Here is a 27922-nt window from a genome sequence, read left to right on the forward strand (position 1 = left end):
CCCCCCCCCCCCCCCCCCCCCCGCTGCCATACCTCAGAGAGCTGGAGTGTCTGGGAGGTTAGGTGGCAACTCTTCCCTGCTCTGTTGCGGATCCTTCTTGGCCTGGATCTCATTCACGGCCTCTTTGATGGAACACATGTCCCTCTTGTTGGCCATGGGCACACAGCTGTAGGTCTTGTTGGCCTGTAGCATGTGGCCTGTAGCATCCTTGGCTGCTGCCTTGCCTGTTAAGCGGCTGTACTTGTCCTTGTCGTCACTAGCAGGGCTCCCCACCACAGGTCCCTGCTGGGCTGTGTCCTCTTGCCACTGGGCCAGCTCCTTCAGTTGGGGTTTCTCCTCAGCCTCCTGGGGGTTCCACTCCTCCCCATAATGATAGGAGTCCAGCTCTTCATCTGAGCATGCAAACTCCTTTTTGAAGATCATGACATAGAGACACTCATCATCTCTGAAGGAGAAGGATGTCAGGCCAGCCACTTCTGCCATATTGTGTAGGGTGCTCCTCTCTATCTCGTTCATTGGCTGAAACTTTTTCTTAATCTGCCCACTGTCTTGGATGAAATCTGACATCTCTTTCTCCATCCTTTATGAAACTCCACTTTCTGTTGTTTCTCCTGCTCCTGTAGTTTCTTCAGGCGAGCGACCTGCTCTTGGGCCTTGTGCCGAGACTCCCGGTCACTGAGACTGGGTGACTTCTCCATGGAGTTCAGGATGGAGCCTAGTAGGTCTGCCATCTTGGGAGTCAAGTTTTCCCATTTGAGCAGAATGTCAGGTTAGATGTGAACCTAAGTAGAGTGCCCTAAGTAGTGCCTGGTTCGTGGTAGGCACTCAGTAAATTGTCAGTCTGTTTCCTTTGTTGATATGGGACATGTCTGTATCACCACTGGGCAGGAACCCTGGCTTTCTGTTTATCACCTGAATGACACTTGATCCCTTGGGCAGATAGCCACCTTCTTTCTCTTGTACTCCCTGTACCTGCTTTGGCTAATAGATGGGGGGGGGGGGTTGTGGAGGCTTCTTATCACTTCCTCTCTCTTTCTCATGATGTCTGCATAGTGCCTGTGAGAGTGTGTATGCATGTGTACATGTACATCCATGTGTGTGCTTTGGGGTTGGAGGGTTGGAATGAGGAGGCTCAATAATAATGATTGAAAGAGAAGAAAAAATAAATACACTCTAAATATGTCTGTTGCTATATTATTTGTTAAAGACCTGCAAAAAATCTTGTTAACTACTAGAGAAACTGTAAATAGAACCTACCAAAACTGCTTTTTCAAAATATTAAGCCTCTGCTTCCTAATTTTGTCATGGCTTATGAGGGTGCCTTTTAATTCTTGTATTAAACGCAATACTCTTGTGTGACTTTAGTGTCTTCTCTCCTTTGCTAAAAAGATAAAATGCGGTCCTTTTCTTACAAAGAGTGAAGTTTATCATGTTTGTGTCTTTTCAGATTCAGTGGAGAAAATCAGATTTACTTGAAGATGTTAAGACATCTGTAGTTTTTGTATTTTGATACAGGAGTCTGAAAATAAGCTGTAACAGTTGAGAGAACAAAAATGAGCACTGTACCACAGGCCAACTTTTGAAGGAGTTTACTAACATGTATCAAATTTCTACCATACTGGATGGTGCTCTTGTCAGTGTTTTTCTCCATGTCAGAATATGACACAAGTATGTCCTGACGTCGAGGATGTGCCTGAAGTAATTCTCATTCACTTCTTGTGTAGGCTGGAGTCCCTGAGTGGATGTGTTGGGCGAGCCAGAGCACCCACCCCCAGCTGCAGGCAGGAGTGGCTTCCCTCCAGTCAAGGGACTTAGTGGGGGATGAGATCTGGAGAAAACTCTGCTCTTTGGTTGTTCTCTCATCTTCTTCCCTTCTCAGCACTGTTTGGGCCGTTCTTACCTCTGTACTTGTTATCTCTGGTGCCGATCACCTTGATATTTTCTCAGTATATGTAAGTGGATGATTGTTACGAGTAAATAGGAGATGAAATCATTGGCTCCCAGATTTGGAAGAACCTGCAGGTTCTGAAGGGCTGACCCCGGAGTCCCTTCTCAAACCTGCCTGTTTGCCTTCCTCCACTGACGGGAGACTCAACTGTCTACCAAAACAGCCTGGTTTAGCTTTAGGTGTCTCTGACTGTTAGAAAACCTTCCTTCCCTTAGATCGAATTGGAATTTGTGTCCCTGGCACATTTACTCATGATTCCTTGTTCTAACCTTTGGAGCCATGCAGGGCAAGTTTAATCCCTTTTCAAATGGCAGCCCTTCTGGTATTTCTGTTTCATGACAATATATCCTGTTCTCAGCTCTGTTCCCCTCCTCTGTACCCAGTGCCTTCTCTTAGCTTCTGGGTCCTGAAATCATCCTGTCCACTCAAACCAGACTCTTGCTGATAGCCCCAAGCAGAGGGGGCTCCCTAACTCACCAGCGACAGCACTGATCAGCAGGGTCCATTTGGCTATTGTGGCTGCTGGACTGGTGGCTCTTTTGTCCCCAAGACTCCCTGCGTGTTCCCTGGAGGCTGTGTGCTTGGGCTGAAGATACACTTCTGAGATAGTTGGGGGTACTTGTTGTTGATTTCCAGGGAGTCTGCAATGTGGTTAATTGCCCTGCCCTGCTGAATCTGGATGTTTAGTTTCCAGAGATCACTGTGGTCATTGACCATCATCTGTCTCACAGCAAATTTGTTCTCAGCTACGACCCAAGTCTTTTTTCTTTAAAAAAAAAAAATTTTTTTTTTAATGTTTTTATTTATTTTTGAGACAGAGAGGGACAGAGCACGAGCAGGGGAGGGGCAGAGAGAGAGGGAGGCACAGAATCCGAAGCGGGCTCCAGGCTCTGAGCTATTAGCACAGAGCCCAACGCAGGGCTCAAACTCAGGAGTGTGAGATCATGACCTGAGCTGAAGTAGGATGCTCAACCGACTGAGCCACCCAGGCGCCTCCCAAGTCTTTTTTCTTAAAAAAACAAGATTTGCTCCTGTGCCTTATCATCTTGGAGTCAAACAATTGGTTTCTTCAGGGCCTTTGATTCTCCTTGTTAAACTTCATTTTCTTGGGCCTCACCCATTGTCCAGTCTGCTGATCTGTTTGGCCCCTTAACTCTGAACTCACTGCCTGTGTTTCCTGGGCTTCTGTGGTTTTCGTGGTTCAGGGCATGGGCTTTAGGGTGTAAATCTCCTGTCTACCACCTACTGGGTGTGTGGTTTGGGGCAAAGGCATAGTGAAGAATCTTCTGGGGCAGTTGACAGAACGAATGAGTGGTATCTTAAGGAACCCAAGGGCAGGAGGCAGCAGCCTCAGGAAATCAGAAGTGGGGAAGCTGAAAAAAGATATCATCCCTGATTCTTTCTGAATGTTTACTTTTTTTTTTTCCTTCTCCCCTGGAGACTGACTTATGTGGCAGGCAGAATAATGTCCTCCTCCCAAGATATCTACCTCTTAATTCTGAAACCGATGAATATGTCACCTTACATAGCAAAAGGGATGTGATTAAAATAAGGATCTTGAGATGGGGCGGTTCTCTTGGATTCGCCAGCTGGGCCCGTGGTCATCACATGTTCCCATAAGGAAGGCACTCCCCCCTCGGAAATCAGAGCAGGCTCCTGATGGAGGAAGCAGAGTCAGAAAATGCTACCCTACTGGCTTTGAAGATGGAGGAAGGGACCAAAGAGCTAAGCAGTGCAGTCAGCTTCTAGAAGCTGGAAAAGGTGAGGGAATAGATTTTCCCCTAAAACCTCCAGGAAGAATGCGACACTAATGACACCTAGACCTTAGCCTAGTGAGACTTCTGACCTCCGTTACAGTAAAAATCAACGTGTGTTGTTCTAAGCCACTCACCTGCAAGTGCCTTCTTTAAAGTCTTTTCCATGCTGACTGTCCTCTTGCAGTCATGAGCTCCCCACCTGCTCCTTGTGCCCACGTTGGAGGCAGTGTGGACCATTCCTGCCTTGACACTTTGTTCATTGCTGTTGTCTGACTCAGGGCCCAGCATGAACCCTCCATGGGGTGGGTTCTTGGTAAATGTCTCCACGGACTTACCAAAGACTCCAAGAGAAATCTTAAGGTGCCTTTTAGAAATCTGGCTGCAGGATCAGTTCTTGGCCTCCCAGCATACAGCCCTGCCAGAAAAGGAATAAGGCCAGTCCCTCATGATTCTCTCCCAGCCAGCCCTGTGTGGGCTTCCAGATGGCCACTTCTTCCCTAAGTGTTGGTGTCTGCTCGAGAGCCTCTGTGTGGTGAGTCCACCTACTTTCTGAGACTGAACAGTTGCCATGTTTTCCTAGTCTTTAAATACCAGAGGTTAAAAAAAAAAAAAAAAAAGACAGAAAGTGGGTTTTGGTGCCTTCTTTTTCTTTAATGTACTACAGTTGAAAAAGTGCTTCTACACTGAGGATTTCATTTAATCCCTATGGTGGCCCCATGAAGTGGCCAACCCTTTTTCAGTTTGTTAATTATGGGAGTGACAGCATCCAAACTCTTCATATTTTGGAGTGGAAACCCATCATCACTTTCCATGGGCCAGAGTTCATGGCAGGGCCTGCCCAGTCTCTCTCTTATGGGTGGGGAGATGTTTCTGTTCCCAGGGCTCCTCTATTGTCCCTTAAAGAGGTGGTGAGAATATTCCTATTTTCCCCTTAGAATTCCAGACAGCACTTAGCATTCTGCTTTCCTTTTCCACTAAGTCAGCATCCTCTTGTACCCTAGCCCTCTTCCCTGCTCTTAACATGGCCTCCTTGCTGTCTGGGCCCGTAGCGGTCGGCCAGCCATCTTCTCTCTGGCTTGAACTGGAGATATTTGGGAAGGCCTTCTGGGTGAGTGCTTGCTCTTGGAGATGCCTGCTGTCAGTGTGACCTGGGACGTCGTCTCGTCTCTACTGCTGGGGCGCACACAGAGATGCTCCTTGCTGTTCTCTAGGCACGGTCCCGGCAACCGCAGCCTCAGCCTCTCTTCTCCTCGTGATCTTCTGCAGATGGTCCTCGACCTATCACCCAGATGAGTTCTAGATGTTTATTTTGCAATTCGTTGATTGTCTGGAGCTAGAATGCTTTGTCCTGGGGATTTAGTGTCATAAATGGTGCTTAGAGGTTCTAGGCCCCCAACCAACATCTGTTGTACTTGTTAGGTGGTCAAAATCCGGAGTCATGAAGACAGTGAGCTTTGGAGTCAGATAGCTCTAGGTGACTTCTGGCTGTGACACAGCTATCTGGGTGACCTTGGGTAAGTGATTCATCCTCTCTGAGCCTCAGTTGCCTCACCTATAAATGGTAATAAGTAATAACCTCCCTGGCAGGGTTGCTGAATAATGTATTAAAAGTGCTTAGTGTAGTACTTGATGCTTGGTAAATGTTCAAGGAATGATTGGTATCATTTATTACTGTACTATTAATTATGTATCTAGTTTGATAGCACCAGACATCTAACCACTATTTATACTGCCATTTCTATGGGTAAACGGATTCCAGGATTAAATTCTGTGCTAGCCATTCAGAATTGAAATGTACTTCTTTTTCCTTCTGGAGGTGTCAGATTACTGTGGGTGAAGGAGTCTCCATTCATTCATTCATTCATTCCAGAAACAATCGCACTGTCACATATGCTGTAGGGAACTGGGGGTAAAATGGTGAGCAAAACCCGGTATAGTTCCTGATCTCATGGATTTTATAGTCTGATAGGGGAGACAGACATTAATTTAAAATAAAAAATCATGGAAATGTGAAAATACAGTTGCTGTGGAGGAAGCTGGGAGAGGGTCTGGGGAGCTGTTGCCTGGGTGTTTGGTGGGTCTTGGGGTTGAATCTGTGTCACTGCCTGGCAGACATCGCCTGCAGCCGAATGGCTTAGGGCTTTGGCAGCAATGGGTCCAGATCGAAGCAGGGTAGTGACAGCCTGGGCTCTAGCAGGTGATAGTCTAAGGTGTCTGAGACCTCAGGGCCTGTCAGAGGGACAAGTGTTTATAAGAACGGAACAGCTGTGAAGAGTATGGTTGGGGAGGAAAGGAGACTCTGGCTTTCAGGTCAGGGCACCAGAGTCCTCAGGTGGTGCTTATTAAGGAATGTTTTAAATGCGGCTTTAACTTGGCCCCTCCTTCTCTTCAGCCCAAATGATACCCTGGTCCAAGCTTCCTGTCACTGTGGCTTCTAATAGCCAAGCGAGTGTAATTAATATCCTGTTCCATATAATAGCTTCCATCTCATCACTCATTTTGCACGACTACTTTCTTGCTCTCAATCCCTTTCTATTTCTCTGTTTTCTCCTGTTTGATTTCTCCTGCTCTGTGACTAACTCAGCTCTTCTGTTTTTCATCCAATTAATGTTTCTCTCTTGGAGAATAATGTTCTTTGGGTCTGAGATGGAGGAGGAAGGGGGTAGAGTTCTGTTAGTCCATAAGCAACATTGGTGAATAGGTTTTGTTTAATACCCCATTTAAACTCTGCCCCCCATGCTGCCTTCTCTGTGGAAGGTATAGATAGCTTCAGTGTTGGCCCAGCTCTCTACTTGCTCATTCCTCCTTCCATGAACGAGATGTAGTTTGCAAGTTTCTTAGTCATTTACCTGTCCTCTTTGTCTTACGGGAAACTGTCTTCAGGTTGTATAATATACATGCCACCGTGTGTAGCCTTTGAACTCAGGAACTTGCTGGATTTCTCTTCAGGTCCCTGTGATGGGATGCTCTGTATTCATTGCGTCCTGGAAGATGCTGTACCCTGTTGTTTTTCTGGCAGAGGTATTATCCAGGAGCAGCGTTTTGAGCTCTCACCAGGGTGGTATGCCTAGTGACCTGTTGAAGGACATGAGTATCTGTGTTCTGGCCATCCACCAGGCCGGAGGTGGGAGATGGGTCAGGAATTGCAGGTGTTGGCTCTGGAGTGACCACGATGACCATCACAGTGAGTTTGACTGCCTGGTGGCTTATTTTTTTAATGTTACTTAAAAACAACAACAACAACAACAACAACAAACAACCTTTTACCCTACGACCCAGCAGTTGCACTACCAAGCATTTATCCACAGGATATAGGTGTGCTGTTTTGAAGGGACACATGCACCCCCATGTTTATAGCAGCACAATCGACAATAGCCAAAGTATGGAAAGAGCCCAAATGTCCATTGATGGATGAGTGGATAAAGAAGATGTGGTATGTATGTGTGTGTGTGTGTGTGTATATATATATATATATATATACACACACACACAATGGAGTATTACTTGGCAATCAAAAAGAGTGAAATCTGGCCATTTGCAACTATGTGGATGGAACTGGAGGGTATTATGCTAAGCGAAATTAGAGAAAGACAAATATCATATGGCCTCAATCATATGAGGACTTTAAGACAGAACAGTTGAACATAAGGGTAAGGAAGCAAAAATAATATAAAAACAGGGAGGGGGGCAAAACACAAGAGACTCATAAATACGGACAACAAACTAAGGGTTACTGGAGGGGGTGTGGGAGGGGGGATGGGCTGAATGGGTAAGGGGCACTGAAGAATCTACTCCTGAAATCATTGTTGCACTATATGCTAACTAATTTGGATGTAAATTTTAAAAAATAGAAAATAAATAAAATAAAACACCCTTTTTATTTTAGAATAGTTTTAGATTTACAACAAAATTGTGATGATAGTACAGAGAGTTTTCATATACCACCCACCCAGTTTCCTCTATTAACATCATATGTTTGGTTTGTCACAATTAAGAAACAAACATTGATAAATTATTGTTAGTTACAGTCCATACTTTATTTAGATTTCCTTAGTTTTTATTTAATGCCTTTTTCCTATTCCAGGATTCCATCTGGGATACCAGAGTATGTGTAGTTGTCCTGTCTTCTTAGGCTCCTGTGGGCTGTGATAATTTCTTGAGACTTTTTTTTGTTTCTGATGATGCTGACAGTTTTGAGGAGTACTGGTCAGGTACTTTATAGGATGCCCTTCTATTGCTGTTTGTCTTAGACTTTTCTCATGATTACACTAGGGCTAGGGGTTTGACAGAGGAGGATGACAGAGTAAAGTGCCATTTTCATCACAGTATATTCTATCATTATGACTTCTCACTGTTGCTGTTGACTTTGGTGAAGTATGGACCTGGCTGAAGCCATGTTGCCAGGCTTATTCACTGCAAAGTTATTATTTATTCTTGTTTCCATATGGTTCTCTCTCAGGAAGTCAGTGTGTGCAGCCTCAGGGAGTGAGGAATTATATTCTCCTTCCTTTAAGGCTGAGTGTCTAGGGGCACCGGGGTGGCTCAGTTGCTTAAGCCTCAGACTTCGGCTCAAGTCATGGTCTCATGGCTCTTGAGTTCGAGCCCCGCCTTGGGCTCTGTGCTCACAGTTCAGAGCTGGAGCCTGCTTCTAATTCTGTGTCCTTTTCTCACTCTGCCCCTCCCCCAATTATGCTCGCTTGTTTGGGTGCTCACTGTCTCTCAAGATCAAATAAACATTTAAAAAAATTTTTTTAAAGTGTCTATATCAATTATTTGCACTTCTTATGCATGGGGGATTTGTCCCTTTTTCTTCATTTATGTATTTAATCATTTGTTTATATCAGCATATATGTACTCATAGGTATTTATTTTTATACTTTGGGTTTTAACACTTCATTATCTGTTGCTCAGTGTGTCCCAGCTTTGGCCTTTGGAAGCTCCATGTCTCTCACACATATCTCCATTATTGTGGGCATTGTGGATTGTTTGTTTTGTTTATTTTTTAAAGCACTTCCTTACTTTTTGACACTACAAGATGCTCCAGGCTCTTTTGTATACTTCCTGCCCCCGTCCTGGAATCAGCCATTTCCTCAAGGATCCCTGGTTCCTTTAACTAGAGAATTTATTGGCATTATAAAGCAAGATCTGGGTGCCGGGTGTGCCCATGGCTACTGTAATATTGTTGCTTCTAAGCCCTCTTGGCTGACAGAGCAAGGAAAAACATGTATATACTCTATTTATAAATATGTAATTATCTGTATCTGTATTGTGCTGAACATGAGTTCACGCTGATGTCTCCAACTTGAATCCACTATCATTACATCATTCTAGCCCTTCTGCCCTTGCATATCTGTAGCTTCCCACTCCCTCCAGTGAGAAATAAGGCCCCACCCGTCCGCCATCTGTTTACTTGTTTGACCAGTCGCAGTATACGTGTGCTTTCAGCATTGTTAACCCTCCTTCCGAGGGAACAACTTTATCAACTACAGTAAAATATCTGTGTCTGGTTCCTTTTGGTCTTAGGGCCTCCACTCATTTCTAGAATTACTTAGATCATTTCCTTTTCCCTCACCCCCTTCTGTGAAGTTTTTTCATACATTTGTAATACAAATAGGTTCTTCTGGTCTGATGACTCTTTAGGAGAGAGAAATGGGGAGGTGAAGACTCAGCTGTCAGGGAACTGAGTTAGAAAAACTTGGGGACATTTAATTATATCTACCAAATATTTGGTGGTTCTTTGCCGCTGGATGACAGGATCCTTACAGTCTTTTCTCTCCCTGCTTCCTTTTGTCCCTACCCATTTGCTATGGACTAAAGGTTTATGTTCCCCCCAAATGCAAACGTTGAAGTCCTAACCCTCGAGGTGATCATATTTGGAGATGGAGCCTTCAGGAAGTAATTAGGATTAGATTAGGGTGGGTCATAAGGGTGGGGCCCTCATGATGGGAGTAGTGGTTTTGGAAGAAGGGGGAGAGAGAGATCTCTTTGCACACACAGGCACTGAGGGAAGGCCATGTGATGACAGCGAGAAGTCTACCGCCTATCAGCCAGGAAGAGAGATTTCATCAGGAACCGAATTGGTTAGTACTTTGATCTTGGACTTCCCAGGCTCCAGAACTGTGAGAAATAAAGTTCTGTTGTTGAAGCCACTCGGTCATTGGTACTTGTTGTGAGCAGACTAATGCAGCCCTGTATATGGAAGGATGAGCACCACTGTACTGTTGTGGAGCCGTTTCATAAACCATATCCTCCATTCCCTTTCTACCTTTAAACAACAAAGGCACCTCTCTTCCCTCTGGTGATCTGGGGTAGGAGGTAGGTCTAGGTAGTGTTCTTAGTGGTACATTTATAAATGAGAGCTCCTGGGTAGAGCCTCTGTTGGAATTGTCTGATGCTATCTAATGGGATGCTTTTGGCCAAAGTAAGCCTTAGGATCAAGGGAATACTGCTCACTGGAAAGATTATAATCACCTGGTTGGAGAAAAACATAACCCCATTCCCCAAACATACTGAGCCTACCTGGGAGCAGGAGGGCCTGGTTTTAGAAGCAGGAAGAGCCCTGAGAAGGGTCTGGGAGCATGCTCTCTGGTGGCTCGGAGCTGGACTCGTCTCCCTGCTCTTCACTGTGGTCAGCCAGACAGCATCATGTGCTCCCCTCCTGCCCGAGATCGTGAGCTTGGAAGTGCTTTGTAAGCCAGAACATGGCAAGGTGGATGTGAGTGATGGTTAAAAGTTCCACATTAAAGGCTGAGGCTTCCTTGAGGCAGATTTTTCTCTGGGATGCTGATTTTGAGTTCTTTGTGTTTCTAGTTTCTTTAGACAGATCATCATGTCTTTGCCTTACAGCTGTCTGCTCACTCCGTATAAGTAGAGAAGTCACAGGCGCTGTCCCTGGCATGGGAAACAGAAACAAGCCTGACGCTCCAGAGAAATGTGTGACCCTCTACGCCTACAGATGGGCCATTTTAAAACCTCTTAACTGCCAGGGAGGGACTTCCTTTCATTGTTTTCCTTTTGTGTTTCTTCCTTTTCCTCTTCATGTTTTCTCTTTCCTTTGTAGTGATCTTTTTCATGTCTGGGATTATTATTTACTTTTATTGGCTGTTTCATTTCACAACTTGGCACCTGTTTTGATAGGAATGTCTGCTTCCTGCCACCGTCAGGACAGTCAAAGAGTACAGGGTAAATTTGCCAGGGCTTCACAGCATGATTTCTAGTGCTGTAACTCCTACAAGGCTCCCCCTGGGGAGAGCTAGCCAGGAAAACAAATTACGCTTTGGGTTTTAACACAAAACCTTTCTAAATTCAGCCCTTAGAAAAATAAGACCTTTGTACATTCTTCTTTTGCAGTGTTTTTCTATATGGTCATCACTTACCCACCCATGTTGAAGTGTATGTGTTAATGTTCAACATTAGGCTGATGTCCAGAGGTTAGTTTTAGACATTACAGCTCGGAGTAGGTTAATGTTTAGTATATAAGCATTTAGAAGAGTACTTGGTGCATAGTGTGAATGTTTAAGGGTTAATTACATGATTACTATTTATTATTATTACTATTATTAACTAACGAACAGCTCCCATGTGGTATGTTGTGGGACAGTAAGACAGAGATGAGGGACCTAACGTCAATACTGGGTGTAGGCAGAGGAGAGTAAGCTGAAATTGCTGTTCTGGTGAGTGAGAAGTGATAATGGGGATGGGAACGGATCCCAGGGCAGTGGTTTGAGTCTAAAAACTTGGAACTAAGGAGCTTGAAAGTGGTTCCTCTAACAGAAGTCAAGGGTATGTTGTGTGGTCTCTGAAAACGCTTCCACCTTTAGATTGTGATTCTATGTAGACTCCCCTCTGCTTGGAGTAGGACTGGGTGGGCCTGGGCATTAATAGGTCAAGGGGAGACCAACAGAGGAGAGGGGAAAAGAGTGACTTTTTTCCCCTTTGGATTCTTTTGGGTTGGAATTGTTTATGTCTTTTCTGGCATTCCCAGGGTGAAAAGGTATTTCCATGTGCTTTGCCGTTGGTCTAAATTAAATGCAGACTGTACTTGAGCTGCTCTTGGCACACCCTTGGAGGTTCAGCTGCAACTGGGGACAATAGGCAACTGCCAGGGGGAAGGAGAAAAGTAATATTCCATTCAAGTAGGTAAGGTCTGGCTCAGAATTCCTTGAGCGTGAATACCAGGTTTTGCGTTTCGTTGGCAGCACCCCCCACCCCCCACCCCACTGTCCGGGCTGCAAACACATCCCTGGGGATTGGAAACAAATTCTGCAGATAGCTCATTTTGGGGTGGAAGGAGAGTGGGGTGGGCAAAGGAGACACCGAAGTTTTCCCTGACTGCCTGTATTTTTGTGTTTTAGTTTCTATGATAATTGACATTCCTTGGAAGAGTTGTCTTTACTCTGTTCTTTTGCTGGTCTGCTCTGATCATGTTTCCCTGCCTTCCTGCTCAGTGACAGAGCTCTTGTCAAGGTTACCTTTGATCTCCGTTCTGTTTAATACTGGGATCGTTCTCTAGTCTTCACCGACTTACTAGCAGCATTTGCCTTATTGGACCTTCCTTCCTTTTTGAACCCCAGCTTCTGTGGGCTTGGAGGCCACCCCACTCTCCTGGTTTTCTCCCGCCCCCTGGCAGTCCCTACTCTATGTCTTTGTTCCTTCTCTTCTCCTCAGTGTTGTTGGGGTGGGGCTTAGGCCCTCCTGGTGGATCTTGTTAAATGTAGATAATGATTCACTGGGGTGTGGGTGGGACTTAAGAGTGCATTTCTCACAAGCTCCCACGGGATGCTGTTACTCTGTCCAGGAGCACACTGTGCAGCGAGGCACTGGGGCTCTGTCCTCCGCCCCTGCATCTGCATGACTTCCTAGTGGAGCTCATCCAGCCACTGGCTTTCAACATCATTTGACTCCCATTGGTGACTAACTACCTGACTTGGGATGAGACCAGAGCTCTTTGGGATTCCCGCATACCCCCATCATTTGGCTCCTGCCCACTGCTCTGTGCTCTGCTGCTCCTCCCCTGCTCACCTCTTAATTAGTTCTGGCCAGGTTGGCTTTCTTGCTGATTTTCTAACTCGAATCGTAAATCCCTTTCTTGGGAACTCTAAACTTGGTGTTGTGTCTACCTGGCCCTCGCACGACTTTGCAAAGATCTCCTGATAGCCTTCAAATCAGGTGTCTCCCTCTCGGAGAGAGCTTCCTTGATCATTGTAGCTCAGAAGGACCTTCACCACCACCTTGCACTCTTCTTGCCCTGCTTCTTTTTCCTCATAGCATTGTTGCTGTACGAGTTCCTTGTTTGTTCTCCCCACTAGAGCGTAAGTTCTATGGGTAACTGCCTTGGAAGGGGGCCTAGCACGGAGGGGCTCTCCATGAGAAGTTGTTAGTGACTAAGGGAAACATTAGCATCAGTCAGCATATCCTGAGTGATGAGGTGACAATTGGATACCAACACTCAGTTCCAATGGCTGTGTTTATAAGGGTTGGGTTTAGGTAATAACATCATATTTCAATGATCATGATGTGTTGGGAAAACACGGAGATACAGTAGGCATGTAAATGAGGCCATCACACCATGTGAATACCCAGTAGTTTTATGACCAGACTGCACAAAGGGAGGTTTCATAGTCGTTTGAATTAAAAACTGGGCACAAAAAATTGCACAGTGAAACCATGAAAATCTGCACTGCATGGGTCATTGTCTTTTTGTTCACACCGGTATTGTGATTTAGTTTCAGCAAAATTAACATTATCCTCGATACAAATTTATGTTGTGAATTTGAATTGTATTGGCTTCTTTAAAAAAAAAAAAAGTTTTGTTTTTTTTTTTTAACATTTATTCATTATTGAGAAACAGAGAGAGACAGAACATGAACATGGGAGGGGCAGAGAGAAGGGGAGATACCGAACCCGAAGCAGGCTCCAGGCTCCGAGATGTCAGCACAGAGCCTGATGTGGGGCTCGAACTCACAAACCACAAGATCATGACCTGAGCTGAAGTCGGACACTCAACCGCCTGAGCCACCCAGGTGCCCTGAATTGTATTGGCTTCTTAAATGTATTTTAAAAAATTGCATTGGCTTCTTAAATGTATTTTTTTTAAACATGGTTGTATGGTATCATAGGAACTATAATGGTTTTATATTTGTACAGTAAGTTAACACTAAGGGTCTTTGAGAACCTTTTCTTTAAGGCATCTGTACATTATACAAGCTTGTGAAAGACGAAAATAGGGACACCTAGGAATACGTTTTAATGTTTCAAACTGCTTGTGAAAAGCTATTTTTAACAAAATAAGATTAGTGGAGGCTCTGAGTGGGCTATTTTAGCATGCTTTCAAGAGAGTGAAATTTTGAAACATCCATATTCCTATGAATACCAAAGAATATACTGACAAATCCCAAAAGGATAAAATATGTAATATTTTTGTTTTTTTACATAGTTGCAACTTCTGTTTCTGGTTACTGCTTCAATTTCTAATCATTGAAAAACATCATGAATTGTACAACTTCCGTACCGGAGACATCTGCGTAAAACATTGTTATTTCTGTATAAAACAAAGACAATGGAATTGACGGCCTTTGCCCATCACTGCCAGGGCTGGGGTTACAAAGGTGTGCAGGGAGAAGCTCCCAGTTCTGACTTGACCTTGGTGCTTCTGGCCCCACGAGACCAGAGAGGAGGGGTTCTGCACTTGGGAAATGAGACCCAAGAGCAGACAGATTCTTGCTTTGAAATGACCTGTGAATGGTACTTGCACACACATTTCGTTTGAATACATGGCGTTTGTTTATATCGTGTTCATTTCTGTCTTTGTACCTTAGGGCTGCTCTAACAAAATACCAGAGACTGGGTAGGTTATAAACAACAGAAATGGACTTATCACAGGTTTGGACGTTGAAGATAAAGGCTCCAGCCTGTGATGTTCTGGTGAGGGCCCTCTTTCGGGTTTCATAGCTCATGCCTTCTTGCTGTTGTCTTCACAGGGTGGAAGGGACTAGGGGACTCTCTGGCATCTTTTTTAAAAGAACACTAATCCTATTCATGAGGGCTCCACCCTCAATGACCTAACGCCTCCCAGAGGCCCTACCTCCTAGTAGCATCATCTTTGGGGGTTAGAAATTCAACATGAATTTGGTGGTGGTGGTGGGGCACAAACAATGGCAACTTCCATTTATAATTCAAGGCTGTCGTACTAATGAGCACAGCCGTGTGGAGCTGTGCAGCCCGGGAGGCTGGGGCAGAAGATGAAGAGTGGAGTGTGAAGGTAGGGATGGGGTGGGTGGGGGTGTTTCAGGAAAGAAGAAGGCGGGTGAGGGCCTCAGAAACGCTCACATTATTTAAAAGAACTACACGTTCTCTAATTACCCGAGTAACCGGTGAGAGCAAGATGCAGCATGTTTGGTGTGACTGGGATAGTCCCCCTTCCCCTGCCACGTGCCCAAGAGTTTATCAGGCTTCTGGCGTCACCAAACATTAGGGGTAATAACTGATGAGCAGAAAACCTGCATTTGCACATGTGGGAATCTGCTAGGTTTCTATTTCAGGTTTATTTATTATTATTTTTTTTTTTAATTTTTTTTCAACGTTTTTTATTTTTTATTTTTGGGACAGAGAGAGACAGAGCATGAACGGGGGAGGGGCAGAGAGAGAGGGAGACACAGAATCGGAAACAGGCTCCAGGCTCTGAGCCATCAGCCCAGAGCCCGACGCGGGGCTCGAACTCACGGACCGCGAGATTGTGACCTGGCTGAAGTCGGACGCTTAACCGACTGCGCCACCCAGGCGCCCCATATTTCAGGTTTATTTTAATTTGCTATTTTACGATTTTTGGGTGGCTACACACCGTTACCTTTTGTTTTTAACAGTCCTGCTGTATGATACTGAGTAAGCTTCTGGGGACAAATCCAGGTGCCTGTCATTTGTAGCAGTCTTGCTGGGTCCTGTGCAGATAGCTGAGAGGTACATTTAAGGCACCTGGTTGGCTTATGAATCGATGCCTGAAGGGAAGTGGGAAGACTGTGTGCCATGGACCCTTCCTGGGTGGCTCTGGATTTTGCTCTCATTTGGCCAGGTTTGCTCATGATACTGACTCCTGCCATCTTTTCCCTGATGTGGGCAAAGGTGGACAGATTTCCCTGGTCATCTTATTTTGAGTGACCAAGAAGAGATACTTTGCAGAAGGCATAACGTATATTCCAGGGGAGAATGTTTAGCTTTGGAATTCACTTGGCAGAAATTGCGTTGGAGGAGGTTCTAGGAACGGGGCTTGTTCTAGCTGGCCTTGTTGGAATTCCACAGTGTCCTCTTTCCTTCCCTTAAGAGACGCTTCGTAACCCAGGGCCTGCTTTCTGCTTTTGGAGCACACACATCATATGAACGTGGCTGCCCAGGGTGGGAAAAAAAGCCACAATAATCCTGATGTTCAGGTTCTAGTGTTTTATTTTTTTAATTAAAAAAATTTCTTTAATGTTTATTTATTTTTGAGAGAGACAGAGCACGAATGAGGGAGGGGCAGACAGAGAGGGAGACACAGAATCGGAAGCAGGCACCAGGCTCTGAGCTGTCAGCATAGAGCCTGACGCAGGGCTCGAACTCATGAGCTATGATATCATGACCTGAGTTGAAGTCAGACGCTCAACTGACTGAGTCACCCAGGAGCCCCAGGTTCTAGTGTTTTAAACAGCGACACATATAACAGCTGAAGGTAGGAGTATGTGTGAAAGGTGGGCATAGGAGATTTGTTTTGGAAAACCTTGACTTTTTAAAAATTGTTCCCATTTTATTTATTAAAAAAAAATTTTTTTTTAATGTTTATTTATTTTTGAGACAGAGAGAGACAGAACATGAACGGGGGAGGGGCAGAGAGAGAGGGAGACACAGAATCGTAAGCAGGCTCCAGGCTCTGAGCCATCAGCCCAGAGCCCGACGCGGGGCTCGAACTCACGGACCGCGAGATTGTGACCTGAGCTGAAGTTGGACGCCCAACCGACTGAGCCACCCAGGCGCCCCAAATTGTTCCCATTTTAAAAGGAGCTGTGTGCATCGTGCATACATTATTAATTAGTTCATTCATTTGTTCATTTGGTGCCTGTCATGTGTAAGACGCTGTTCTGGCTGCCAGAAATATGGCAAGCAGAAAGGCCTCCTTGAAGAGTAACGCTTCTTTTTTTTTTTTTATTTAAAAAAAATTTTTAATGTTTATTTTTGAGACAGTGAGAGATGGAGCACGAGGTGGGGAGGGACAGAGAGAGAGAGGGAGACACAGAATCCTAAGCAGGCTCCAGACTCCGAGCTGTCAGCACAGAGCCTGACGCGGGGCTGGAACTCACAAACCGTGAGATCGTGACCTGAGCCGAAGTCGGATGCCCAACCAACTGAGCCACCCAGGCACCCCTGGTTCTTTGTTTTTATAGTGGCAGGACAACTTGCTTTAAAATATCAAGAACAGTTTTATTTAGTTATTAATTTTTTTAATGTTTATTTTTGAGAGAGAGAGACAGAGAGAGTATGTGAGTAGGGGAGGGGCAGAGAGAAGGGAGATACAGAATCCAAAGCAGGCTCCAGGCTCTGAGCTGTTAGCACAGAGCCTGACACGGAGCTCAAACTCACAAATGGCAGGATCATGACCTGAGCCAAAGTCACACGCTTAACTGACTGAGCCACCCAGGCACCCCGGCAAGTAGGTTTTATTTTATGTCTACACCAATTGTCAGTGACTACAGGGGTGTAGCGTTGAGGAGGATTTTGAGGCTAGATTTCAGCTTGTAGAAAAACGGCAGTGATCGATAACCTTGTGTTTATGTATTTTGGGCTTAGGCTCCCTATAGGAAACTGTAGCACAAATGTCATGGATCTGTCTCTGGATAAGATCTTTTCTGTGTGCTTGGCAACATACAGACATCCGTTTATACTTGCAACAGTTGTTTATTAAATTTCCACTATAGACATAGCACTGTACTTTAGATTCTCAGCTGTCTGGGTTCTTAATTAGTTAATAACTTATTTCAGGATGTTGGTGGTTAAGAGCTATTTGGTTAACCAGTGTGGTTTTTAGTCTCTGACTCGTAAGTATTGAAAAACATTTTATGATCAAAGTTACTTTCTTGTAGCCATAAATGCCACATTCCTTATTTTTCACTTATTATTTCCTGTTATTTTATTTAGCATACAATATATGATTTAATTTTCTCAATTACCAAATACACTCATCATCAATAATCTGGCTTTAGTGATAGGGAAACATTCAGAGATGATAAAGAACTTGTCCAGAGCCAGGATTTGACTTGAGTCAAATGTCAGACACATTCCCCACCCTTGCACCTTGGTGCTGTGTTCCCAGAATTGGAAACTTCTTTTTCTTTTTTTTTTAATGTTTTTATTTATTTTTCAGACAGAGAAAGAGAGAGCATGAGCAGGGGAGGGGCAGAGAGAGAGGGAGACACAGAATCTGAAGCAGGCTCCAGGCTCTGAGCTGTCAGCACGGAGCCTGACGCAGGGCTCGAACTCATGGACTGCAAGATCATGACCTGAGCCAAAGTCGGACACTTAACCGACTGAGCCACCCAGGCACCCCCAGAATTGCAAACTTCTGTCTCTTGGCCCTGCACTGGGAGGAGAATTGTTTAGAAATGATTTCAGGGTTAAGAGGTAAAAAGGGATGAATAACATATCATCAACATTGTTTGGACACGAATTCTGTATTTTTTTCAGAATGTATTTATATTCCATGTGGAATATAAAATGTCAGGCAATGAATTTTAGAATTGAAGTTGGGAATGTAAGAACACTATAAATTTATTGATAATACACATGCCAAGCAGGTAAGGAAAGAGGAGTGGGATCAAAATGACAAAAGTGGAAGAGACCGATGTGATGGAGACCATCCATGGGGACAGGAGGAGCAGACTTCCAGAGGCGAGGTGGGGGTCCCTGGAAAGCCAGCTTGGTGTCCGTGCTCCAGTTTGAGTGTGGTTAGACTGGTTAGTCCTAGTGACCCCCGATCCTTAGACTCCTGGGTGAACAAAGTGTCCATCCCTAGTATAAAAGGAACCTTTCTACCGACTCCCCCCACCCCCTCCTCTAGCCACTTTCCTTTTTGTATGAGGGGAGGGTATTTAGGAGGAAGCGGCAGCCTTCAATATTAAAAGCTGAATTTAGGGGCGCCTGGGTGCTTCAGTCGGTTGAGCGTCCAACTTCGGCTCAGGTCATGATCTCACAGTCTGTGAGTTCGAGCCCCACATCGGGCTCTGTGCTGACGGCTCAGACCCTGGAGCCTGTTTTCGATTCTGTGTCTCTCTCTCTCTGCCCCTTCCCTGCTCATGTTCTGTATCTCTCTCTGTCTCAAAAATAAATAAAAACATTAAGGAAAAAAAAAAGCTGAATTTCTTCCCCCTAAATAGAAAACTTTCGGTTGTCATTCTTACCTTCTTCAAACCACACTGAACTACGTAGGTTAGACAGCAACTCTGCTGTCATTTTCAAACCTCAAAGCTTATTTTTGAAACTGTTGTCCCAGGGAGTTCTGAAGGCTTGACAATGTGAAGACATTTCCTTTGAAATCTTAAAAGTTTGATCAGTTTCCTATGTTTGCACCACGGAACAGATAGATAGGAAGGAAGGAGGGAAGGAAGGAAGGAAAGAAGAAAGGAAAAAAAGAAAAGAAAGAACATAAAGCTTAGTTGAGGTAAGACTGCCTCTTTCTGTCATGTTTGGGAATGAGCACATTTAAAAACCCGTCTGCATTTTGCTAATATTAGGCTTTCCGCATTCTGATTTTTCACTTTTATCTAGTTGACATTCTACTGTGTATACTTCCCCTAAAATTCATGTCTTCCCACCTGTCCTACAAGTGGTCTTTTAAGAGTGACTGTTTTGTCCACTCTTTACACATGTTAACTTGTGTGTATCATCAGACTGGTGGCAGCTTCCCTTGGAGCAAGACAGTTACAGGATCCCACTCAGGGGACGTGGCTTTTTGGTTTGTCGCTCACTTCCTGTTTCTTGGAATTAAGTTCAAGACTGCTCTGAGGAAGCTCATTAGCTCCCTGCCTCTGCTTTAGATGCTCTTTTAAACGACTTGTATGATAAAATAAGAATTACTCATTCCATGCAGACATACACAGAATTCTTTTCCTGTGCCAGGTGCTGTGCTGGGGGCTTGAGCTAGCCTGGCCTCGCTCATGGGGACTGTCATCCTCAGGACGGAGGGCAAGCCATGGCGGAGACATTTCCAAATGCCTAGTGGTGTTTCCCCGGTAGCAAGGAGAGCCTCCAGAGTGGCTAGTGACTATGTTTCCAGGTCTTGGGGGTTCCCCTGGGAATTAGAGCAGTGAGGTGGGGATGTGTGGCCCAGCACTGTCACTAATCTCTGTGCTCAGCTGATAACATGTGATGGCCCAGAGAGAGGAAATGTTTCTGTCTGGCATATGTTCCTACTTCCAAGTGCTAAGCTCTTTGTTCTTACTCAGAAACACACTCATTGATCTCGCTAACTAAAGCAATTATCATCATTTAGTGGTCTTTTCCAAAAGCATTATTTCCACTCCAAAACACCACTTTTATTTGCCAAGTGTCACAATGTTACATCCTGGCAATTGGTCCACATTTATTGCCAAATTATGTAAGTCCTTGGTTGGGCTTAGTCCCCAACTGAGCAAATGTGTCTGTGGAGAGCATTAGGATTGTGGCATGGCCTGGTATCTGAAAATGAACAGCTGTCCTTAAACTCATTCATTAATTCAGTGTTTACACTGTGATTGGGAAGGAAATCCACATTTGTTTAAAACACCCGTGCCCAGCTGAGAAATGTCATTCTGTGAAAATATTGGATTGAGGTTTGTTGTCAAGGAAATGTAAATAGTGGACATTTCATGAAATTCAAATATGTGGATTAATTTACTAACAGGGAGCTAAGATTATAATAAACCAAGGTGGCCTTATTCAAAGATTGAAATGTAATTAGTGTTGACTGTAGTAGCAGCAGCTAATGGAAAGGGCTGTAAAACCCTCGAAAAGAATTTTCTTAATAAATATTAGAAGAAATATTTTCATAGAAAACTCAGAGTCAGCATAGAAGAGATTATTGGTGAGGAAGTTGTGACCCATTTAGCAAATATCATAAACAAAGCATTGCAGGGAGTAAAGTTATTTGTTCAGAAGCTCTTGTGTTAAAAAAGTACTTGTTACGAACTTGAATGAATACGAACACTTGTAGAGATCCAGAATAAAACGTGCCAGTCCTGCTCGGAATCAGGATTGAGACCCACCCGGTCATCTTGGTCCTGGCCTTTGTGCGTTGCTTCTTCAGCGTAAGGCACGTTGGCTGTTCTTATTCTAGTGTTGAGGTGTTCTATAAATATTACTAGCCTCGTCAAGTAGATCAGTTTAAAAGCAGGCGACTTACGTTTTTCAAAATCCCACTCAAAAGATCATAAAGGCGCAAAAATGTTAAAAGCTACGAAGACGAAGAATGGCAGTGTAGACCCTGTGGAGATGAGCTCGATCGCACACAGAAGAGTGACCATTGTATTGGTGGGGTGATTGGGCTTCACCCTGTGGTGGCAGTGGTGGAGAAAGGAGGTGACTTTCCTAGAGAGCTGCTGGGAGGCTTAGGGATGGAAGGCATGAAGCCTGGGTTGCTATAGGAGGCAGGGATGAGGGGCCAAATTCTAGGGAACTGTGTTAAGTGCCTTCAGAACCGGAGCAGCTGTCCAGGGCCTCGTCTACACCCTGTATATCTGGATACCCACGGGCTTCTGCTCTGTTGCCCACCCCGAGGAAGGGAAGGGAGTATGGGTGGCTGAAAATAAAGGGATTGAATGAAAGCTGGGACCTCCACACTCTTCCCTGCCCTGTCTCACAGTGCCCGCAGCCAGGCCTGGGCAGCCCCAGCAATGGATTGGGAGATTCCTTCCTTGAGAAATCAAACCGCGCCAGAAAAAAATGCTCCAGATCCTGAAATGTGCGTGTCCCTCATTGGAAATCTTGGCACCTTTCCACGCCCATTACTTGAAGCTCTCTAGCTAATAACTCCGCTGCACACACACACAGAGCCTCCAATCTGCTTTTAGGAATTCACTGCTAAATAGGATTGGGCAGCTAAGGATCCCAGTCTTCTTAGGAAAGGTTTCAACATGAAAGAAAGGACCAAAACAAACCAGAAAGGAGAAACCTTATAGCAGATGCAGATACAGCAGAAAGCAGAAAAAACTTACTTTTTTGAAAAAAGTTACAGTTAGTATCTCCCAAGGGAGAGAAGCTATCTTATGTCTAAAATGAGAATAGCGTTGATGGCACAGGAACACTTGGAGAACAAAAAGGAGGTAAGGGGGATGATAAATACTTGAATTTTTTAAAAAGTTGAGGATGTAGCTCTCAAGTAGAATTAAAAGGACAGAATTGAGAAGTGGATAAGAAAAGAAAATTGAAACAGCCTAACAGATACAACATTACTAATATATTACATGCAAAGGCCAAAACAGGTCTCTGAACATTATCAGAGAAATAATAAGAACGTTTCATAGAACTGATGACATGAATTTCCAGATTGAAGAACTACATTAAACGCCCATGTTTTATAAAAGTGCCCAGTCTTACAAAACCCTCATTCATATACGTCATGGTGAAATTTCAGAAGAGCAGAGACAAAGAGAAGGTCCTAAAAACTGTGGGAGAAAAAGAAACAGGGCACACTTGGAAGAAAGGATGTCTTAATAGTAGAATTCTTAACAGCATCCCTGGAAGCTACAGGATAATGGAAGTAATACTTTAAAAAATTGGAGAGAGGGGCGCCTGGGTGGCTCAGTCGGTTAAGCGTCCGACTTCAGCTCAGGTCACGATCTCGTGGTCTGTGAGTTCAAGCCCCGCGTCGGGCTCTGGGCTGATGGCTCAGAGCCTGGAGCCTGCTTCCGATTCTGTGTCTCCCTCTCTCTCTGACCCTCCCCTGTTCATGCTCTGTCTCTGTCTCAAAAATAAATAAAAACGTTAAAAAAAAAATTAAAAAAAAATTAAAAAAAAATAAATAAAAAATTGGAGAGAAATTTATTTCTTAGAAAAATTGTTTTTAATAATTTATTTTTTTGAGAGAGAAGCAGGACGCGAGCAGGAGAGGGGCAGAGAGAGAAAGGGAGACACAGAATCCGAGGCAGGCTCCAGGCTCTGGGCTGTCAGCACAGGGCTTGCAGGGCTTGAACTCAGGAGCCATGAGATCATGACGTGAGCTGAAGTCAGACGCTTAACCAACTGAACCACCCAGGCGCCCTGAGGGAAAATTATTTCTAACCTGGATTCTAAATCCAGCTGGCCTATCAATCAAAAGTAAGCATAGAATAAAGACATTTTTCAAAGTACAAGGACTGAAAAAGTTTACTCTCTTGGGTCTTTTCTTAAGAAGCTACTCAGTTGTGCTCTGTCAGACCAATTGGGTAAACCAAGAACAAGGAAGGTCCAAAACTTAGGAAACAATATGGTGCAGAAGGAGGAGAGTAACCAGACCTTAATAGAGAGCAGGAGGATTGGCGGCTGCACCAGGGTTTGAAAAGGGCACCAGATCATCTAATATGTTGGTTATTTGAAAATGAATACAGGTAAGCATCTAACATGTCATGTAGCAGATGAAAGAATTTAAGGTTAGGTATATTGAAATGAAGGCAAGTGCAAATAGCAATCACATATTAACTCTAGAAAAGTTAAATATTTTAAGGAGAGATGGCCATAGTTTTCAGTTTGGCTCTTTAATGAATAAACATTTATATAATCATAACAGTATATATTAAAGTAATATAAAAATATATTATCATAATAATACAAATATAAATAATATTGAGAAGCTAGCAGAGTGAGAAATTGGTATGTATGGTGTGTCCCATGTGTAAAAGGGATACAAAGTTGCTGCGAGGCGTAGTACTGAGCAACATGGAGGTGTATACCAGAGAAACAGCTAAAATTTGCAGTTGGTTTCCTCTGGGGACTGTGATCGGGATGGGGAACGGAGGCTGAAGAGGCCAGGTTTTCATTATGTCTTGTTTTATTTTGATTAAAATGAAATCACTTAATTCTGTTAGTATAACTCTGAAAGTAAAAGTAGACATAATGACATAATTGGGATTGGTGACTTAATAATGAATTTGCAGATGAATATACCACTCTAAATTGTTCTTCTTTGTAAAATTGGAGGTGATGACATCTAACATATTTAGCATTTAAAAGAATAGTCACCAGCAGAAGTGACAGCACCATGCTAGTAGGAGACCGCTACATCCAGGAAGACTTAAGGCAAATTGAAAAGATGAAATAAGTAAGGATGTATGATAGCTGAATAAATAATTGCTAAAGTTGTATGGATGTATTTTGAATTCCATGCTTTAAAAAAGAGACTATGTCCATTACCCATTAAATGTTGGCAAAAATTGTCCCTACAGAGGAAACCTCAGTACATTTAAAAAGGAAGGAATAATAGAAGTTTAATTTTCTGGCTACAGTGCATGTAGAAATTAACAACATAGAGAAATAAAGATCCTCTAAACCAAAACAACACAACAGCAAACATACTGGATGTGAAAAAACTTTCTGAGAAACAACTCATGGGTCAAAGAAGAAATCAAAACCACAACTTGAAACTATTTAGGAAATAATGATAGAAACATTACTGTGGTGGAAGTTATTGGCTGCTCTCCGAGTGTCTGTTTGCTTCTGCCTTTTTACTAACACCACGTTGATTTTTTTGAGTGTCAGTGACCAGCTAAAAATCTGTTCCCCAGTCCATCCTTGTACATGGGGGTGGCCATATGATCTCACCAATGAGGTAGATATAAAGTAATATTGATGGATGGGACTTTCAGGAAATCTCCTTAGGTTGACTCAGCTGGCCTGATAAACCTTTGGCATATGTGATGCTGGTTAGCCAATCATAAAGTGTCTAATACATGCTACAAGTAGATGACTGTAAAGGTAAAAGAGGTGTTGCTCAGAAATATCCTGCCATCCATTCCAGCCTTGGACTTCCTACCTCTGGGGGGAAAAAAAAATCCTAACTCTTAAGTTGCTATTTTGGGTCTCTTTGTTAGTAGAAACCAGCCCAGTTCCTAACTGACATAGAAATCACAGCTCATGGGGTATAATTAAAGAATGAAAGTAAATGAAGCACGCAAGTCATGAAATTGGAAACAGAAAAACAAAAGCAAAGGAGAGCAGAAGGAAATAATAAAGAACTAGAACTCAATAAGAAAATTAAAAAAGGAGGGGCACCTTGGTGGCTCAGTCAGTTAAGCATCCGACTCTTGATTTTGGCTCAGGTCATGATCTCATGGTTCAAGAGTTCAAGTCCTGCATCAGGCTCCATGCTGACAGTGTGGAGGCTGCTTGTGATTCTCTCTCTGCCCCTCCCCCACTTGTACTTTCTCTCTCAAAAATCAAGAAACTTAAAAAAAAATTAGAAAAACGATTGCTATGTCTTGAGAACTAGTTGTTTAGGAGAACAATTATTAAAAATAGATATATAGATACACATTTTATTTACACAAGAGACCGGTGAAGAAAGCACAAATAAAGACACTGCATAACTCGAGATATAAAAGAGATGAAATGATCTATGCTTTGTAAAAAAAAAAAAACAAAACTCTGTGCAAATAAATTTGAAAATGTGGATCTGATAGATGATTTTCTCAGAAAATGTGCTGCCAGACTGAGTCCAGAATAGAAAGACAACTGAAAAAGGCCCCTAGCAGTGAAAGAAATGACACAGCTGTTCTCTGTGACCAGTTGCTACTGTTCTTCCTGGGGCTTCTTTGCTCTCAGAGTTCTTCAGGGGGTGGAAGTGATTTCTGGTGGGAGGTCTCTGAGGGTGGGGTGGGCTGGGTGTCCTTCCCGGTCATCTGTGTGCGGTCTTTCTGACATGGTGGCCACACCCCACCAAAGGTGATGGCACCCGATTCTTAGCATTAGGATACATCACAAAGTAAAGGGCCCTGAGTCCTCAGTATTTTATAACATTTTTCAGATCAATGTGTTACTGGAGCCCTTTTGGTAAGAAAAGATGATGAAGAGTTATTTTTAATCATTTTCTCTGATTGTCAGCCTCACAAAGTAAAAAATGTTTTAAATGTTATATCCAAATAAATAGTGATAAAGATTTCAAAGCAAGGCTGTACATAAAAAAGGTTGAAAGTGTTATTCCCACAAGAAGGTCAATAATAGTACGGGAGAAAAGAAAAATGGTGAGCATCAGAATTCCTTAGCTCTTAATTGCTCCGTGGAAAAGTACCTTGTTCTCAAATGCTGGTAACTGGAACATCCTATTGGTTAAAAATAAATAGCATAAAGTGGGAAGAAACCAACTAAGGAAAAAAACCCAAAGCAACCAGAACGGGCTGTCAACTAGAAACGGAGTAAGGAAGTTATGCCAAAGGCGTCAGGTTAGTATGCCAGCCTTCCGCCCAGAGGCCAGGGTTCATCCAGAAAGGCCTGTTTGGGTGACCGTTTGGTTCTGAAGTGTCCTTGCTCCTTGTGTCTTCTTGAACTTGCCCCTCATAGTCTTCATTTAAACAGATACGATTCGTACCTAATGCCCTCTTTTTACCTGTTTTTCCCTGGTAGCGAGAACCAGTGAACCATGGAGCTGTATTTCGGTGAATATCAACATGTGCAGCAAGAATATGGTGTCCATCTGAGACTTGCAAGTGATGATGGCAAAAAATCAAGGAATGCCCAGAACTCTAAGGCAGGCTCCTATGGTGTTAGTATTCGGGTACAGGGAATTGATGGCCACCCCTATATCGTCCTGAATAACACAGAGCGGTGTCTAGCAGGCTCGTCTTTTTCTGAAAACGGGCCACCATTTCCATCTCCAGTGATAAATAACCTGCCTCTGCATTCCAGCAATGGGTCTGTGCTAGAGGAGGACAGCGCAGAATTGCAGCTCCCAGAAAATCCTTATGCCCAACCTGGTCCTGTAAGAAACCTGAAACAATCCTCTCTCTTTGAGGGCAAGAATGGGGTTCTAGAGGGCAAAGAGGGGCCGGTGAAGCCATCTCACGTGCTCAACTTTCAGCGGCATCCAGAGCTTTTGCAGCCCTATGACCCTGAAAAGAATGAATTGAACTTGCAAAATCACCAGCCTCCTGAGAGTAATTGGTTAAACACTTTAACAGAAGGTACCAACAATAAGAAGGCTTGGACATGCTTCCCCAAACCTAGTAGTTCGCAGCCTAGCAGCTCTCCTTTGGAAGATGTGGGCAAATCCAGCGTGACGGCCATTCGTTTGTGCAGCTCTGTGGTCATAGATGACCCCAAGAAGCAGACCTCAGTGTGCGTAAATGTTCAGAGCTGCACCAAGGAGGGGCTGGTAGAGGAGGCCCTTTCCCCCAGTGGTAGGTCCCTAACTGCCCACAGCCCACACACCCATCCCGAAACCAAGAAAGCCAGGCCGGACGTGCTTCCCTTCCGGCGACAGGATTCCGCGGGACCCGTCCTGGATGGAGCTCGGTCCCGGAGGTCCTCTTCCTCATCGGCAACTCCCACTTCGGCCAACTCTCTGTACAGATTTTTACTTGATGATCAGGAATGTGCCATCCATGCTGACAATGTGAATCGTCATGAAAACAGACGGTACATCCCCTTCTTGCCAGGAACTGGGCGGGATATTGATACAGGATCCATTCCTGGCGTGGATCAATTGATCGAAAAGTTTGACCAAAAATCTGGGCTCCAGAGGAGAGGAAGGTCTGGGAAGCGAAACAGAATCAACCCTGAAGACAGGAAGAGGTCCAGAAGCGTGGATAGTGCCTTTCCCTTTGGTCTCCAGGGGAACTCCGAGTACCTGAGTGAATTTAGCCGGAACCTGGGCAAGTCCAGCGAACACCTCCTCCGCCCGTCACAGGTCTGCCCGCAGAGGTCACCTGCTCAGGATCACCGTGGGAAACAGAGCGTGGGCCGTGCCTTCGCGAAGCTACAGGGGGCCCCCCTCAGGCCTCCCCAGCAGAGCAAAGATGGGAAAGTTCCAGAAACCAGAAGTGGTCGGGAGAGTACAAACACGCATGCATCTTCCCTCCCAGCACAAAGTAAAAAGGAGGAGGAAATCAAAACAGCCACCGCTACGCTGATGTTACAGAATCGGGCGCTAGCAGCTTCGCCTGACTCCGGTGCCAAGAAGATTTCTGTGAAGACGTTTACTTCCACCTCAGATACTCAGGTGATGCTAGTGGGTCCTTCTTTCTTTCCTTCTTTT

General features: G+C 44.2%; 2 protein-coding genes across 6 annotated transcripts in view; one reads left to right on the plus strand and one right to left on the minus strand.

The window, feature by feature from the left end:
• Positions 1 to 33: 33 nt before the first annotated feature.
• On the minus strand, positions 34 to 2764 carry LOC121042081 (sperm-associated antigen 7-like). Its single transcript, XM_040493376.1, is given in 2 exon segments — positions 34 to 584; positions 587 to 2764. Coding segments are annotated over 2 exon segments (696 nt in total). The 5' UTR covers positions 732 to 2764.
• Positions 2765 to 8216: 5452 nt separating this feature from the next.
• The window catches only part of CGNL1 (cingulin like 1), a 119467-nt gene continuing 99761 nt past the window's right edge, over positions 8217 to 27922 (plus strand). For 2 of the 5 annotated variants that reach the window (XM_040492805.1, XM_040492809.1), the window contains exons 1-2: positions 8219 to 8247; positions 26292 to 27886. In XM_040492805.1, coding sequence (XP_040348739.1) covers positions 26309 to 27886 — 1578 coding nt within the window. In that variant the 5' untranslated portion in view covers positions 8219 to 8247; positions 26292 to 26308. Of the gene's footprint in view, positions 8248 to 26291; positions 27887 to 27922 lie in introns of all 5 variants that reach the window. The other 3 variants (XM_040492808.1, XM_040492807.1, XM_040492806.1) reach the window with 3 other exon arrangements.

This window comes from Herpailurus yagouaroundi, unplaced genomic scaffold, assembly GCF_014898765.1.
Source record: "Herpailurus yagouaroundi ecotype Mexico unplaced genomic scaffold, PumYag 184, whole genome shotgun sequence".
NCBI classification, from domain to species: Eukaryota; Metazoa; Chordata; class Mammalia; order Carnivora; family Felidae; genus Herpailurus; species Herpailurus yagouaroundi.